General features: G+C 39.3%; 3 protein-coding genes across 4 annotated transcripts; 2 read left to right on the top strand and 1 right to left on the bottom strand.

Moving 5' to 3' along the window:
- Nucleotides 1-700: 700 nt before the first annotated feature.
- Nucleotides 701-6,618, bottom strand: rhbdd1 (rhomboid domain containing 1). 2 transcript variants are annotated; one of them, XM_040037471.1, is made up of 10 exons: nucleotides 6,515-6,618; nucleotides 6,317-6,420; nucleotides 5,595-5,683; nucleotides 5,320-5,484; nucleotides 4,713-4,992; nucleotides 4,385-4,517; nucleotides 2,975-3,063; nucleotides 2,376-2,441; nucleotides 2,110-2,247; nucleotides 701-1,996 (listed from the first exon to the last, which is right to left on the bottom strand). In XM_040037471.1, exons 4-10 carry the CDS (start codon nucleotides 5,470-5,472, stop codon nucleotides 1,890-1,892), a joined length of 966 nt encoding a protein of 321 aa, XP_039893405.1. In that variant the 5' UTR covers nucleotides 5,473-5,484; nucleotides 5,595-5,683; nucleotides 6,317-6,420; nucleotides 6,515-6,618; the 3' UTR covers nucleotides 701-1,889. The 2 variants fall into 2 exon arrangements, with proteins under 2 accessions (XP_039893405.1, XP_039893406.1); XM_040037472.1 differs by lacking the exon at nucleotides 5,595-5,683 and having other exon boundaries at nucleotides 6,317-6,568.
- A 777-nt stretch (nucleotides 6,619-7,395) lies between these two features.
- LOC120737030 (tubulin alpha chain-like) lies at nucleotides 7,396-10,424 on the top strand. Its single transcript, XM_040037470.1, has 4 exons — nucleotides 7,396-7,520; nucleotides 8,181-8,403; nucleotides 8,487-8,635; nucleotides 9,191-10,424. The coding sequence occupies exons 1-4, from the start codon at nucleotides 7,518-7,520 to the stop codon at nucleotides 10,166-10,168; spliced, it is 1,353 nt and encodes a 450-aa protein (XP_039893404.1). The 5' UTR covers nucleotides 7,396-7,517; the 3' UTR covers nucleotides 10,169-10,424.
- A 1,942-nt stretch (nucleotides 10,425-12,366) lies between these two features.
- LOC120737029 (tubulin alpha chain-like) lies at nucleotides 12,367-14,889 on the top strand. Its single transcript, XM_040037468.1, has 4 exons — nucleotides 12,367-12,500; nucleotides 13,087-13,309; nucleotides 13,389-13,537; nucleotides 13,621-14,889. The coding sequence occupies exons 1-4, from the start codon at nucleotides 12,498-12,500 to the stop codon at nucleotides 14,596-14,598; spliced, it is 1,353 nt and encodes a 450-aa protein (XP_039893402.1). The 5' UTR covers nucleotides 12,367-12,497; the 3' UTR covers nucleotides 14,599-14,889.
- Nucleotides 14,890-16,578: the final 1,689 nt, after the last annotated feature.

Here is a 16,578-nt window from a genome sequence, read left to right as displayed (position 1 = left end):
ATTTCTTACTGTTTCCTCTCTAATGCTCAGTGACAGTGTCACAGCAGGTGGAGCTCTTCACAGAACTAATCAGTCAGATCTGTTAACAGAGGAGGTGCGATGTGAGATGACGAACTGAAACAGAACCGCCAACATGCCAACAACTGCCTTTAATGTGCACCCGCGGTCCAGACAGACAACTCAGGCACCTCTTCCTCGTCCCCATCCTGTCATCCCCTCTGTCACTCTTCAGCCTCACTCATTCATGTTCTGCCAGGCCCCCTCTGCACCGTTCAGCTCCCACGCTCCTCTTGGCAGGTTGCAAAAATCAATCTATGTAAACTGTCAGCACACATCTGATATAAAAATATTTAAATCCACCTACTGTGATAGTGAGCCCGGATGTGTAATGCCCAACCTTTTGAACCTCTCACCACTTGAAATGGTAAGACTTTATCAAATCTACTGTAATATTATGGTTTTGGACCCATGTGGGCTGAGGTATGGTTCGTTGGGTTTCTTAGCTCTAATTTTTAAGCTGTCCTACTTCCCATCATGCCTCAGGGTTTTAAGGGGAAATCTGAGCCAGCAATGTACTTCTTAAACGTTCCCTCCTAACTTTACTTACAGACAGCATCAGTCTAGCTCGGTGCCTTTTTACAAAGGTTAGAGTATTATGGTGTTGGATTTGTTTTGTTTAAAAAAATTACACATAACTCCATTTTATTTCCTATAAAAATATTTAATTGCATATACATGATGTAATTCGGCTGTAGGTATACATGGATTATTTCAACTCAAAAGAGTGAATGAGCAGTATGTGTAAATAAATGTAAAGACATACTGAGCATTCATGAAAGCAGATGTTTTGTGCACCAAAAAGCAACATTTATAACATTTATAAACTTCAAGAAAACAAAAAAGAAAGCAAAAACATCAAGAAGAATTTAGAAACTTTTGGCCCAATGTGGCATATTTTTGCAATCTAATGATAAATGACTTGAACTTAAACATGACAGAACCAGTAAACTTTACTGAAGAGCGAATGCATCATGAGCACATTGTTCATATCTTTTGCTGAACTTTGCTGAACTTTCTTGAAAATACTGGCCTGTTAAAAATTTAAAGGGATCTTAGGGGAAATTAAAAAAAAGACATAATTTAAAATTTAATACCAGCTTCATTTTTGCCTTTTGTAGTTGAGTAATATAAGTAGAGGCTTACTGAGATCAGAAGTCTTGCTCACCTCCAGGATAGCTCCTGCAACATTATGTTTCAGATGTCAGTGGATTTCATCATCCAGACTCTTAGAATTTACAATCACGGCTTTCCGAAGTTTGGAGCACACGGATAATAGCTCTGATTCTACTGTCTTGTCGTTGGATCTCTAAGTTGATGAACATATGCTGAAATATCACAGTAAACATTTTGTAGCCATTTAAACAAAACCTTGTCTCGTCTTTATTGCTTGTGTGAAAAAAAGAACACTAGCCGACTGGAGTAAATATAGTGGTGTTTAAGTAAGACTTGTTGCAGTTCTCCAACTCAAGTATAGACGTAAAGCAGCATTAAACAGCATTTTTAATACCATGTCTGCTACCTACTTCAAAACTAATATTACCTTTAATCTCTGCTACCGACGTGCATCTAAAGTTGTCTTCAGCGTCATCAGACAGATCAAAAACTGCTCATTAGCCTTTGAACTCTTATAAAGCATCACAGCCATTTTTCATAGGTGACATTAATTCATTTTAGTGCCACCTTAACAAAAAGCGCCACACAACAAAGACCCCTTAAATATGTCAGGCTGTGATTTTGGATCTTCTTATTCAGGACACTCATCCTCAGCTTGTGGTTGCGATATTTGGAACTTTTCAGTAAAAAATTCTTCTTCCTTGCCGCTGTTTCATTCATCTGTCAAACCTCCTCAGTCTCATTTGCCTGATTTGCTCAGCTCTGGCATCTTCGGAGAGGTGGAAACCATAAGGAGGGGGGGCTCCTCTCTGCCGGGTTTGACCTAAAAAAAGAAAAGAAAAGAAAAGAAAGATAAACCAGTGACATCAGATAGATATAAAAAATAAATCACTCTAACCCTTTTCCACTTATCAAAACTGCCCCCTCCTGCCTTACCTCTGTCATTCAGGCTGTTTCTGATGGCTTCCTCTAACTGCTCCTCCTCTGTCAGTCCACCTGTATAAGATGCATCTGCTGTGTAACCTGGTGCATACTGATAGTTTCCTGAGAGTCCTCTACCAGTGCCAGTGTAGCCTGAGACACACATACACACAAGGTTAAGTCTGGCATATTGTATACTCTCGTTATTGTCTGTAAATCCCGTGAAGACAGCAAAGCCTACAATATATTAGTCAGTATACAGTCATTTTCTGCCATCATACCCGAGTAGCCCGAAGATCTGTAGTAGGCACCGGGCTGTGAGTTATATCCATTCGATGTCACAAACCCTGGTGAAAATATATGCAGATTATTTCAGTTTTCCTCTCAATAAGCAGATTCTATATAAATATCAGGTACTTGTAGGAAAGGTATTGTAAGAAAGCTTGATCTAGTCCATTTGTAGTTTGCTTTAGGTTGAACCTATTGACCAACCTCTCTGTTTAGAGCAACCGAAGAATGACACTGGCTATCACCTGATGACAATTTAGCTTTTAATTCGCCTCACAAAGTTTAGCTGCATTTACGAAAGTCTTGCTCTCATTTGAGGGAGCTCCGGTGTAGCTCCCCCCAGGGGCTTGTCAGCAGACCAACTGAAGGGCTCCCACATTGTTTCCATTTAAACAGTGTTACTGACAAATATTTATATTTGTACATAGATTAATTCTCAAAGCTGACTCTAGTGTTGTATCACATATTTTCTATCACACTTGAATCTTTAGACTTTGGTCCACTGTGTTTTTGCCATCTTACGAGTGGCTGCGTTAATATAAATGTAAGAAAACAGGTGAGAAAAAAAAAAAAAAAAAACATGAATTCAGACCTGCACATTTCTTCATGATTTTCTTCAGTGGTCCGGTGGTGTAGAGGAGACCTACCAGGATCCCTGACAGGTGACCAACAAAAGAGGTCCTGAAGAAGAGAAGCATAGATTATTGCTATTTAATCAAACACTGCCATCTACAGGACATTTTAATTCAACACCTCAAACAACAGGTTCCTAAAATAAAACATTACTAATTGTCATTGAGCCTAACTGCATACTAATCACACATCAGTGAGCAGAAGAAATTGCATCTGAATCTGGAGCAGTATTAGATTAGAGAGAAGTCGATGTGTATGTTGATTCAATCATGAAATGACATCGTGTAGCCTTACCCTCTGTGGATACTGACTGATACTAAAATATAATAAAAAAAAAAAAAAAAACAGAGAACAGTTGAGCCATTTTCGGAGGAACCCGTTTTGCATTTTTATTATCTGTAACACAAATACCTGATTCTGTTCAGCGACTGTACCGGAGTACTTGTGCTTCTTAATGCTTCTTTCAGGTACCATTTAAAAAATATATTAAACATCCCCATCCCCTTTTTATATCCACTTGCAAGTAGGGCTGGGTATTGTCACTGATTTCTACAACTGACTCAATTCTGATTCACAAGATCCTGATTCAATTGGATTAAATGGGATTCAATTTTGACTCAGTCAGAAATATTGTAATTATGATAATTTATCTTGGATTTGTACTGTCGGAAGAAGCCTCTAAAACTTGTAAATTAAATATATTCTTTTCCAAATTAATAACACATCCTAAAGCAGTTACAATATTGCACTTTTTATTTTATTCCTGGGGTTTAACAGATTAAGCCCCAGGAGTTTTTCTAAGGTTCCTGCTGAAAAATAGCATGCCCAAAGTGAATCGACTATTTCTCTGCAATTACAAACTCAATATAACTATAAAAATAAAGGTGACACTTTGAAAATTCTTTGGTATTGAATTGGTCTTGAAGTACACTGAGAGAGAGCTGTGCAGGAAGTGCAATTTTATCGTGGTGGAAGCAAAACAGCAAAAATAAGAGGGAATTCATTGCAATGTTTTCCAAAAGTCTGGTTTGTCTCCTTTTGCTGCTGGTTCAGTGAATTTTGGTCAGAGAGTGACGTGCAGCTTTGGAATCTGTCAGACGTCTGCTTTCAACACCCAACGCCATGTTTTAGCTGAGATTCTGATGTTTCTGGCAAAATCCATTTAAAAATGCATTTCAGGATTTAATGAATCGATGTTGGATTATTCAAATTCAAATTAATTTGAAATGGAAAATCAATTTTTAAAGCAGAAGAGCTGTTGCCCTGCTAGGTGCATCAGTGTTCACACTGGTATCTCTATATTTTAACTGTGTAGTAAATCCATAGTCCTGATTAATTTACAGATACGAATTACAGACAGGTAACTCACCCGGGTGATGTTATGTGGATAAGCACCAGCTCTACCCAGCTAGCATAGCGACTAGACACAGGTAATCCCATCACATAGGTCACACTTCCGGGGTAGTAATGGTTATTGAGTACCTTCAAAGCAAACAGGACACCTAGAAGCACAAACGTTGCAAAGATAAATACACAAGAAAAAGGAAATGTTGCCATTTTCGGAAAAAAAGATCAAATAGTTGGTCATGACATATGGAGGAAGATAATACAATATATGTTTACAAATATAGAGTGATCAAATCTTCTATATCAGTTACAACATAAAGGATTATAGAACTTTCCCCTATAATTTATACCTGAGAAGCCAACAGCACACGCCATGCTGTACGACTGGTCCTGCATGAGCTCTGTTAGCAACGCCTCCAACACTAGATAGACCAGTCCAGTAAGTAGAGAGAACACTGAGAGCAGGTAAAGGAACCAGGGCCCACCCAGCCGTTGCTCCAGCCTTCTACCTTTCCAGAGGAAGGACACCATGTTGAAGTAAAGATGCCAGTCGTCTGCATGGTGCAGTGGGGACAGCAGGAGTCTGCGCCAGTCTTTAAACCAGTAGGCCTGCTGCACACTAACACAGGCCTAGGAAATTAGGAGATAATAAATTTTTTTACATTTTTTAAAATACTAATTAGAATACGATCATAAAAAGTTATTATTATTATACTTTAGTTATTATGAGATCTGCACATAATCTTTCTACTTGATAAACAACTTTCCCATTAATGTAATAATATCTTCCTTGTTGATTATATTCTAACATTTTAGTAACACAGTTTAAAACAATTATTTCAGGGCTACTGCACTGTATAAAACAAAATAGCCAACCTTGTGCTGTATAAATATTGGTTGACATTAAAAATGGACAAACTCTGTCTCCATCATTAGAGGTGTATTTGGTGTATTTACCTGAAACAGTGGGGCAGCAGGGAATAGGTAAAGGTACACATTGAGAGCCAGGACAGCCAGAGTGATGGGAGGGATATTGTTCAGACCCAATTGAAACACCTGGGAGGCAAGGAGCAGCAAGCCCAGCTGGGATCCCCTCTGTCTGTTTCGCATACTGAAAATAACCTAGGGAAAAACAACTGCCTGATTATTTTTCAGACATTTTCGGTTACCATAAAATTCACATTTATAATTTATTAGAGAAAGGCTGAAGATTAAATCATGGTAATGCTCACACAATCTCTGAGTATCAGCTTTGAAAGACTCGGATGCACGGAAACTCCCTCTACTTGACTATGAGTTGTATTAATAAGGAAGTGTTGGGCTGTTGTTAAAACAAAACACAAACATTAGAAATTAGAAAGAAATGTCAGAGAAAGCTCAAGTGGTTACAGTTCACATTAATTCAATTACTAGCAGAAGTCCAGACTGTAGATTTGATCTGAAGCCTTAATAAGAAAAAGAATACCACTGCTTGTCGTGCTTTAATATGATGAGTTAAAATGCCTTTTGCTGATATCTAACACATAAGAAATTTAACTAATATTCATTATTAAAGACTGAGTCCTCCTTCCCCCATGAGCTTATAAATGTTCAGGAAATGTCAGTCACATGGCGGTGTATATGTACAGTCAAACCATACACACTACAGCCTTAGATATCATACAACCCCAACACCGCGATCCAGAGTATAAGTAGTAGTAAGTAGTAGTAAGTAGTAATATAAGTAGTATAAGAAAGGTATCCCTCTGGTTAATGTTATTGTAGTTGAACAGATACAGTCAATAATAATTAGCAATTAGAAAAAAGTCTGCAAGTCAGTTTAAAACATTCAGTAGCTTAACAACAACACTGATGCTGATGTTCTTTGGAAAAAACAATATTCCATTACTAAAGAATAAAATGCCCCACAACATACAATGACATTCACTTCACGGGGAACTAAAAGTAAACTTACTGTCAGCGCTGACAATCGTTGGAAACGCTTCCTCGTTCAGTTACTTTCGCTACCGCAAACTTTAACGTCAGCCCGGTGTTTAACCAGGTGAGCACAATTTAACGCTGATAAAAAAAAACATAAAGTTTCACTTATATAACTCTTAATCAAACGTCAGCAAAACGTATTACTAGATATTTCATCATTTCTAGCATTTACCAGTAACAACTCGACAAGTTGGCGCTGTGCAAACGTCAGAGGTCACGTGCCAATAACAAAGCTACGTAGTTAGCGCAGCCGCATTGGGGTTTGCGAGGTAAAGGTCAGTTTTTCTTCTTCTTCTTCTTCTTCTTCTTCTTCTTCTTCTTCTTCTTCTTATTATTATTATTATTATTATTATTATTATTATTATTATTATTATTATTATTGTTATTATTATTATTATTATTATTATTATTAACAAAGGCAATAAAAACAATACCTACAAGAACCTATGATAATAACAACAACAATCACTCTGGCCAGGGGAAAAAGGGAGAAAGGCGCAATAAGAACAGTAAGCATTATTAGGGTAGGGTAAATCTACAAGCTGGGTATTTAGAAAAACAGTATTTAGATGGATCGTAATAGATATTGTAGACTGAATAAACTTTATAGTTTTGAAATTAATCTAAAAACAAACTTTGCCACTTGATAGTGATCTTAGTATATACATGGAATTAAGAGAACTTTAGAGCTGAAGAAGCTTATCGGATGAGAGGTGAAACGTCTTCAAGAAACTTAAAGAAGTCCAGACGCTTTTTTCCCAAGCTCGTTAGACTACGTTCAACATCCAGCGGGCGGTACGTAAAAACCGTTATAGAAATGTGGTCAGAGCGATTCTAAGGCTTTGTGAACTAGGGGGGTTAAGAAAGATATAGATTCACTAAAAATGTCGCTTTTAGTTATTATAATGTTAAATTATTATATTTTAATTTATATACGGTATTTTACTTTATTCAGAATTAACCTGGCGGTTAACTTTATTTTCTAAATTTTGGGGGGTTAAAATTAAGCATACCAGTGATCCACCTCCACCCTATTGTTCAAGAAATGGTTCAATCCTCTTTAAGCGGGGAAAGCGTCATCTGCTTCATTACTTCCTGTTACGTCGACGCTTAACGGTCGGTTTGTAGGACTGAGATTTTTCTGCCATTTTTTAGCGTAAACACCAAAGAGCAAAATGGTAAGAAACCTTGTAAAAGCAAACTTTTAGTAGTCAGTTACGGGCGATATGTTTCTTCCGCATTTTTTGACCTCCTCCCAGTTCTAAGGAGCGAGGAGGGAAGTGTTGCCTTTAACTGCAAAGTAGAAATGGGAAAATGATGTCTCTACACTGACATTTACTTTACTCTGTGATAGTTATGCAAGAGGTGTGGTTTAAATATATAAATGATTAGGGGGGGTTATTGTGTTTTAGGTTAGTAAGTGTCTTGTAAATGGTGAGCAGATCAGATATGGGAAAAAAAATAGTGGTTGAAGTGTGAACGGAGAGAATTGTTTTGTTTTGTTCACGATCACTTGAATATTCGATTTCGTTAAAGCATTTTTTCAGTAATAGATTCCAAGTGAAAAGGGCGCACATCTTGAAATTTCAACAGCACGTACGTCAACGGTAGTTAAAGAAGGAAAGATTTGTCGCATAGCAACACCATGTATGGAGCAAACAGTCAAGTGAAAACTAGTATGCTTGTGATTGGGATACTTTTTAAAGACTGTTTGGCCCAAAAGCAAGGAGTAGTTGGCATTGTTCCCATGTATGCAGTTTTTCAATTTGTGTCCCTTTACTCTGATCTAAAAGAAAAAGGTGTACATCTAATTGACATTCCTCCTCCCCCTCCCACAGCGTGAATGCATCTCCGTCCACGTTGGACAGGCTGGTGTCCAGATTGGGAATGCCTGCTGGGAGCTTTACTGCTTGGAACATGGCATTCAGCCAGACGGTCAAATGCCCAGTGACAAGACCATCGGCGGAGGAGATGATTCCTTCAACACATTTTTCAGTGAGACTGGAGCTGGAAAGCATGTCCCTAGAGCTGTTTTTGTGGACCTTGAACCCACTGTGATCGGTAAGCGTTGTTACCATTGGCTAAATGTAGCAGTGCAGTATGTGAGTCAGTTTAAATAACAAAATGTCTGTCTGTTTCCTTAGATGAGGTGCGGACTGGGACGTATCGCCAGCTGTTCCACCCTGAGCAGTTGATCACTGGCAAGGAGGATGCAGCTAACAATTATGCCCGTGGACACTATACCATTGGAAAAGAGATCATTGATCTTGTTCTGGACAGGGTTCGCAAACTGGTGGGTAAATTCAGAGCCATTACCGGCAAAGTAAACTAGATAACTGTATCGCATGAACGTTGTCTTTCCCTCTCCATCCCTTTTTTTTTTTTTTTTTTTTTTTTTTTTTTTTGATTTGATATTTTATTGATTATCATTCAAATATCTCAGTGAAGACAGAACAAAGATCTACCACAAAGCAAGAAAGCATGAGACAAGGCTAATCAAAAGGTATTGGCTGAAGCATTTCCTTATTACGCCAACCCTTTTAACAAAAGATCTTTTTGCATGCAGCTCCTGTACACAGGGCTCGAAGCAAATAATAAAACAAAGCAAAAACGAACAAACAAGAAAAAAAAAACTTTCCACCACACAAGTAACTACATCAAAGCAAAAGAATCAAGAGTTGGTTTTTTTTGCTCTTTTCATTCTTGATATATATATTTTTCTAATACTCTATTTTTAAACATATTTTTAAACAAGGAAAATGAACTACACCTTTTTAAATCACTGTCATAACTATTCCACAGGTTAACTCCTCTAACAGAAACACATCTCTGCTTTATATTTGTCCAGGCTGACCAGTGCACTGGTCTTCAGGGCTTCCTGGTGTTCCACAGCTTTGGCGGTGGGACCGGCTCTGGTTTCACCTCCCTGCTGATGGAGCGCCTTTCTGTAGACTACGGCAAGAAGTCAAAGCTGGAGTTTTCCATCTACCCAGCTCCCCAAGTGTCCACCGCTGTGGTTGAGCCCTACAACGCCATCCTGACCACCCACACCACCCTAGAGCACTCTGACTGTGCCTTCATGGTAGATAACGAGGCAATCTATGACATCTGCCGTAGGAACCTCGATATCGAGCGTCCTTCCTACACCAACCTGAACAGGTTGATCAGCCAGATTGTGTCCTCCATCACTGCTTCGCTCCGCTTCGATGGTGCCCTCAATGTTGATCTGACAGAGTTCCAGACCAACTTGGTGCCCTACCCTCGTATCCATTTCCCCCTGGCCACCTACGCCCCCGTCATCTCTGCAGAGAAAGCTTATCACGAGCAGTTAACTGTATCAGAAATCACAAACGCTTGCTTCGAGCCAGCCAATCAGATGGTGAAATGTGACCCTCGCCACGGCAAGTACATGGCCTGCTGCCTTTTGTACCGTGGCGATGTGGTGCCCAAAGATGTCAACGCTGCCATTGCTGCCATTAAAACCAAGCGCACCATCCAGTTCGTGGACTGGTGCCCCACCGGTTTCAAGGTCGGCATCAACTACCAGCCACCCACTGTGGTTCCTGGTGGAGACCTGGCCAAGGTCCAGAGGGCTGTGTGTATGCTGAGCAACACCACCGCCATCGCTGAGGCCTGGGCACGACTTGACCACAAGTTTGACTTGATGTACGCCAAGCGTGCATTTGTTCACTGGTATGTGGGTGAGGGAATGGAGGAGGGTGAGTTTTCTGAGGCTAGAGAGGACATGGCAGCTCTAGAGAAGGATTATGAAGAGGTTGGAGTTGACTCTGTTGATGGGGAGGGAGATGAGGAAGGTGAGGAGTAGGTTCATTGCAATAAAATCATCAAAGTTATGCAAGTTCGCTCAGAAGCACTGTTACGTTGTTCTACCAAATCTTGTTACACATTCCTGTGTATAATTTTCAACTTTAAATAAATGTGTTTGAAAATGTGGTGTTTTAATGCTATGTGAGAGTGTAACATGGAGACATGACCACTTTGTTTTGTAGTTCTGTTCTTTCAATATCAGCACTTTCTTTTATTAAGGTGCTGCTTAATAAAGAGTACATGAGCTGTTTAAAGAGAAGGTGTCAGTGCATTAATTTTTTTTAAACACTAATACTCAAAAACTGTTAAGAACAGTTTTAAAGCTTTACACCTTAAATATTTAAATACATAAAACAGCAGTTGCTTGGGGCTGTAAAATTTAATCTGGTTTCATCTAATTATGTGTTTGGGGCCTAGTGTGGAAAGTCTATAATATTTCAGAAAAAACTAATTTGGGAATCAAAGGTGTGCATCTGGCAGTATATGCTGATGTATTGTAATGTTTTTTTAGTTCTATCCCGAACAGCCACCACAGAAAAATGGAAAATAAAATACATCTTAAACATACATGCACAGTCAGCATATAAAACAATCTTATTATTTAATCTAAAAAATATTTACTTTAGATAACTGAAGTGTGTTTTGTCGATACTGCCGCTGTTATCTTGTTTAAAAATAAGTTGGCAGAAGTTTAAATACCAGTCAAAATTTTTACCTCCTTCCATGTTTGTATATTGTTATCAAACACCCATGCTGATTCCCCACAGTGGTCACACTTAGAAACTACAAAACATAATTAATCACATGCTTACAGTATTAAATATTAAATATATTTAAGGCTGTGTGCTTTATACAGTCACTGGTACACTAATTTATTATTAAATTAAAGGACAATGATTTGGGAAATAGTTACCGCCACCCAACGGAGATATTAATATTATTTTAAGTTTTCATTATACCATCTTTTAGTAATGATGGACGGATTCTTTGATTCAATTTACTTTTTAAAAGTAATATTTCTGGTCAATATTGCCCCAAAAAGATATACCTAGTAAATAGGTCAAGTGATCAATCAAATTACATTTATTTTAAAAAGATGAGTAAACAAATAAATACTTTAAGTGGTTGTAAGTAGAAATTACTTAATAAGCGTAACTACAAGCAGGCACTGCCTGCCGAACATGTTCAGAGGCTTCAGCGGAAGAGGTTTAACCTCCCGCTCTGTCTCACCGGTTTCTGGCATCGATTGTAAACACGTGCGCCAGGTGTAGCTCACCGTTTCTCCGTCAATTATTCAGGAATCCTACCTAGGATCAGCTTTCTCGTCTCACAAACACAAACCTGTTTCATTTAGCTCGCAGTTTTCTACACTCTACAAACTGTATAGCTTTCCTGCCGCCAACGATCATTACCCGGACTGCCGGAGCATCTGTTGCTTATAGGAACAGCGGCATATAGATGGGAAGTTTTTGTTTTGTTTTGTTTTCATAATTTTGAACTTCGTATTGTTGGCTTAAAAAAAACCTTTCTGTAAACAACGTGAACATTGAACGACAACACAATAATATAGACATAATAATATAAAGGGAAATGTGAGTAAATGTGAAGCAGCGAGTATACTGTGTTTTTATGAAGAAAATAAATACATATAAAAAGAGAAAGAAAACAAAAACACATCAATTTATACAAAGGGATTGCTTGGTGGGATACACCTTTGTATTTTTGCATAGATCAATAGTCTTGATCGATTTCTTTTCGCAGTGTGACCTGTTTGGCTGTTTCATCTTTTCACGTATGTAATTGAAGGCAGAGCTATGAAGACACAGAAAGAAACACATTTTTAAATTCAGTTTTATTGTACTTGTACTGTATTAAAATTTAAATTACTTGGCTGTACTCAAATTGTTAAAAGTTATACATGAGTTACATTTATCACCCAAACCGCCAGGAGGCGATACGTAAAATGATTCTAGAAATGCGGACCGAGGAAGTCAGGGCGAATCTAAGGGTCTAGAAATTAGGGAGCCATTAAAGATATTTGTACGTTTAAAATTTAAATTTTTTTATTAAAGAATTAATAGAAGACGCATTTTGCTTTATTTTGGATTAATCTAGTGATTAGTTTTTTTGTTTTTGGATCAAATTAAGCATATTGTAATCCGCGCACCTCCTAATTTATAAGAAATGGTTCGTTCCTCTCCGCAAGCTAGGCGCGAAAGCGCTGTCTGCGTCATTATTTCCTCTTAGATCGGCTCCTAACGGTTGGTTTGGAGGATTTGTTGTCGAGATTTTCTTGCTATTCTTTACTCTAAGGACCAACGAACAAAATGGTAAGAAATTTTAAAAAGCTCTGCTAAATTTTGGCAGTTGGTTATTGATGATATGTCGGTGCGCAATTTTTAATCTGCTGTTCTAAGGAACGAGGGAGGAAGCGTTGCCTTTAACCGAAAATTAGAAACGGGAACATGGATAGCAGTATACGGAACTACGTTTTACTCTTTGATAATCAGACAGGTCGCATAATTTTAGGTATCAGTAAGATTCGAGGGTATAACTGTGATTTGGGGCGTGGGGAGATGACTTGGCGCATTTTTGGTGGTTGCGACAACCCATTCCTCCCCGCTTTCCGTTCGGCCTTTTGTGCACCGGAGAGGTGTGGTTTATATCCAGTCAGTGACAACATCTGGCCCAGCGTCCCACTGGACTGTAAAAGCTCTTAGTGCTCAGTTGTTGGGTAGCTATCTTCTCTAAGACAGCGTTTGAATTAACTTGCTCTTTAGTTTAGGTTTTAGGTTTTTGACCTGGATAAATGGTGAACAGGTCGGGAAAGGAAAAAAGTGATAAGGTTTTTGGTACCCATATCATTTGTAGTGAAAAAAGTGTGAACATCTAAGTGACCTGTCTTTCTTCCCACAGCGTGAATGCATCTCCATCCACGTTGGACAGGCTGGTGTCCAGATTGGGAATGCCTGCTGGGAGCTTTACTGCTTGGAACATGGCATTCAGCCAGACGGTCAAATGCCCAGTGACAAGACCATCGGCGGAGGAGATGATTCCTTCAACACATTTTTCAGTGAGACTGGAGCTGGAAAGCATGTCCCTAGAGCTGTTTTTGTGGACCTTGAACCCACTGTGATCGGTAAGCGTTGTTACCATTGGCTAAATGTAGCAGTGCAGTATGTGAGTCAGTTTAAATAACTGTCTGTCTGTTTCCTTAGATGAGGTGCGGACTGGGACGTATCGCCAGCTGTTCCACCCTGAGCAGTTGATCACTGGCAAGGAGGATGCAGCTAACAATTATGCCCGTGGACACTATACCATTGGAAAAGAGATCATTGATCTTGTTCTGGACAGGGTTCGCAAACTGGTGGGTAAATTCAGAGCCATTATCGGCAAAGTAAACTAGATAACTGTATCGCATGAACTTTGTCTTTCCCTCTCCATCCTCAGGCTGACCAGTGCACTGGTCTTCAGGGCTTCCTGGTGTTCCACAGCTTTGGCGGTGGGACCGGCTCTGGTTTCACCTCCCTGCTGATGGAGCGCCTTTCTGTAGACTACGGCAAGAAGTCAAAGCTGGAGTTTTCCATCTACCCAGCTCCCCAAGTGTCCACCGCTGTGGTTGAGCCATACAACTCCATCCTGACCACCCACACCACCCTAGAGCACTCTGACTGTGCCTTCATGGTAGATAACGAGGCAATCTATGACATCTGCCGTAGGAACCTCGATATCGAGCGTCCTTCCTACACCAACCTGAACAGGTTGATCAGCCAGATTGTGTCCTCCATCACTGCTTCGCTCCGCTTCGATGGTGCCCTCAATGTTGATCTGACAGAGTTCCAGACCAACTTGGTGCCCTACCCTCGTATCCATTTCCCCCTGGCCACCTACGCCCCCGTCATCTCTGCAGAGAAAGCTTATCACGAGCAGTTAACTGTATCAGAAATCACAAACGCTTGCTTCGAGCCAGCCAATCAGATGGTGAAATGTGACCCTCGCCACGGCAAGTACATGGCCTGCTGCCTTTTGTACCGTGGCGATGTGGTGCCCAAAGATGTCAATGCTGCCATTGCTGCCATTAAAACCAAGCGCACCATCCAGTTCGTGGACTGGTGCCCCACCGGTTTCAAGGTCGGCATCAACTACCAGCCACCCACTGTGGTTCCTGGTGGAGACCTGGCCAAGGTCCAGAGGGCTGTGTGTATGCTGAGCAACACCACTGCCATTGCTGAGGCTTGGGCACGACTTGACCACAAGTTTGACTTGATGTACGCCAAGCGTGCATTTGTTCACTGGTATGTGGGTGAGGGAATGGAGGAGGGTGAGTTTTCTGAGGCTAGAGAGGACATGGCAGCTCTAGAGAAGGATTATGAAGAGGTTGGAGTTGACTCTGTTGATGGGGAGGGAGATGAGGAAGGTGAGGAGTAGGTTCATTGCAATAAAATCATCAAAGTTATGCAAGTTCACTCAGAAGCACTGTTACATTCTACCAAATCTTGTTACACATTCCTGTGGAGGAGAGTGCATATTTTTCATCTGTGAATAAATGCGTATGAAAATTAAAATGCATTGTTTTTATTTGACATAAGAGTGTAACATGGAGACATGACGACTTCATTTTGTAGTTTTATTCCTTCAACGTCATCAGTTTTTTCTTCCAGGTGCTGCTGATCTTTAACAACGAGTACATGAGCGATTAAAAATCAAACTTGATATCTACTTGACTAGCGATTGAGATGAATCATTTTCATAATTTCTAAATCTACTCAAGAGCTCCAAAGTGCTTTACAATATAAAGAACAGAGGTATTTATTGTCTGAAAAGCTAAACTCTTAGCGAGAGTGTTACAATGGAAGGTGGCTTCTGATTGTAGATTGTATGACTAAAATAAGACCTGAAGGTCAGGATCAGCCCACAGACCATCTCAGTATGACTTCTGATGTCATTTAAAGGAAAACTGGAAACGAACCCTCCTGAGAGGGGAAAAAAAAAATGGATAGCCTTGGAGCTTGAGATTAAATCAATTTAATAAATTTGTACTGCCACTGACTCATTTCAACAGACTAAACTGTGCAAATAAATTATCAGTGACAAACTGAAACACCTTTATTTATGTAGCACTAACCAACCATAAGAAAGATTTAACAGTATTAGATCAAAGTTGTCTGTAACAGACACAAGACAAGTCAGCTTCTGCTGATCATTTCTTTGTGCTCTATCAAATTGAATCTAGTTTCATTTAATTATGCATTTAGCCCCAGAAAGCCTCAGATCAGCTGAAACACTCAGTTTATTTAAATCCAGGTTGAAGACTCACCTATTCTCAGCTGCATTTGAATAAAGCACCAAATCCACACTTTTAAGCTTAAATTTCAAAACTTACATTTAACTACTGATTTTATCTACTGTTCTGATTTTATCTGTTTTGATTTTATATACCGTTTTGTTTGTTTGTTAATTAGTTTGTTTGTTTGCTTGTTTTAATCAATTTTAAATCATGCTTTTTATTTGTTTTTGTTTCTAATGTCTCTGTAAAGCACTTTGAATCACCTTGTTGTTGAATTGTGCTATACAAATAAACTTGCCTTGCATTTGAGGCCTGGTGATGAAATTCAGCCACATACAGTCTGCATTTTAAACCAGTCATGATATTTATTTATTCAAAACGTGTCCTTTAGCTAACTGAAATGTGTTTTGCTTTGTTAGCAATAAAAACATTAATACAGTTTTTGAAAGCAATCTTTCTGTTCAATATTTGTCCCAAAACATCTACCTAATAATAATAATAATAATCATCAACATCATCATCACAGGGCAATTTATTAAATTATGATTTTATTACTTGCGCTTAAAAAAAACCAAGGTATTCGTAAGTCGAAATGTTAATAATCGTAACTAAAAGCAGGTACTGCCAGCCGAACATGTTCAGAGGCTGCAGCGGAAGAGGTTCAACCTCCAGTTCTGTCTCAATGGTTTCTGGCATCGATTGTAAACACGTGTGCCAGGTGCAGCACACCGTTTCTCCGTCAATTATTCAGGAACGCAACGCCTGCCTGCGATCACCTTTCCCGTCTCACAAACACAAACCTGTTTCATTAAGTTCGGTGTTTTCTACACTCTACAAACTGTATAGCTTTCCTGCCGCCAATGATCGCTACCCGGACCACAGCTGCCGGAGAGGCTGTTGCTATAGGAACAGCGGCACACAAGGCAGACAGACAGACAGGAAGATGTCATTTAGATTATTGCCGGAAGAAACATGGTTCTCCCTTCAAAATAAAAGCGGGTTCCATCGCAAAGGAGACCCAAAACTAAGGAAAAACAAAAGAAAGTAAATAAATAAATAAAAGTAATGTAAAAAAGATAACATAAAATAAATAAAAATGTCCCCAGAAATATGAATTTAAA

Source organism: Simochromis diagramma, unplaced genomic scaffold (genome assembly GCF_900408965.1).
Source record: "Simochromis diagramma unplaced genomic scaffold, fSimDia1.1 OVJJ01000463.1, whole genome shotgun sequence".
Taxonomy (NCBI): Eukaryota; Metazoa; Chordata; class Actinopteri; order Cichliformes; family Cichlidae; genus Simochromis; species Simochromis diagramma.
The sequence above is the reverse complement of the archived record's forward strand: the minus strand, read 5'-3'. Positions and strand labels throughout refer to the sequence as shown.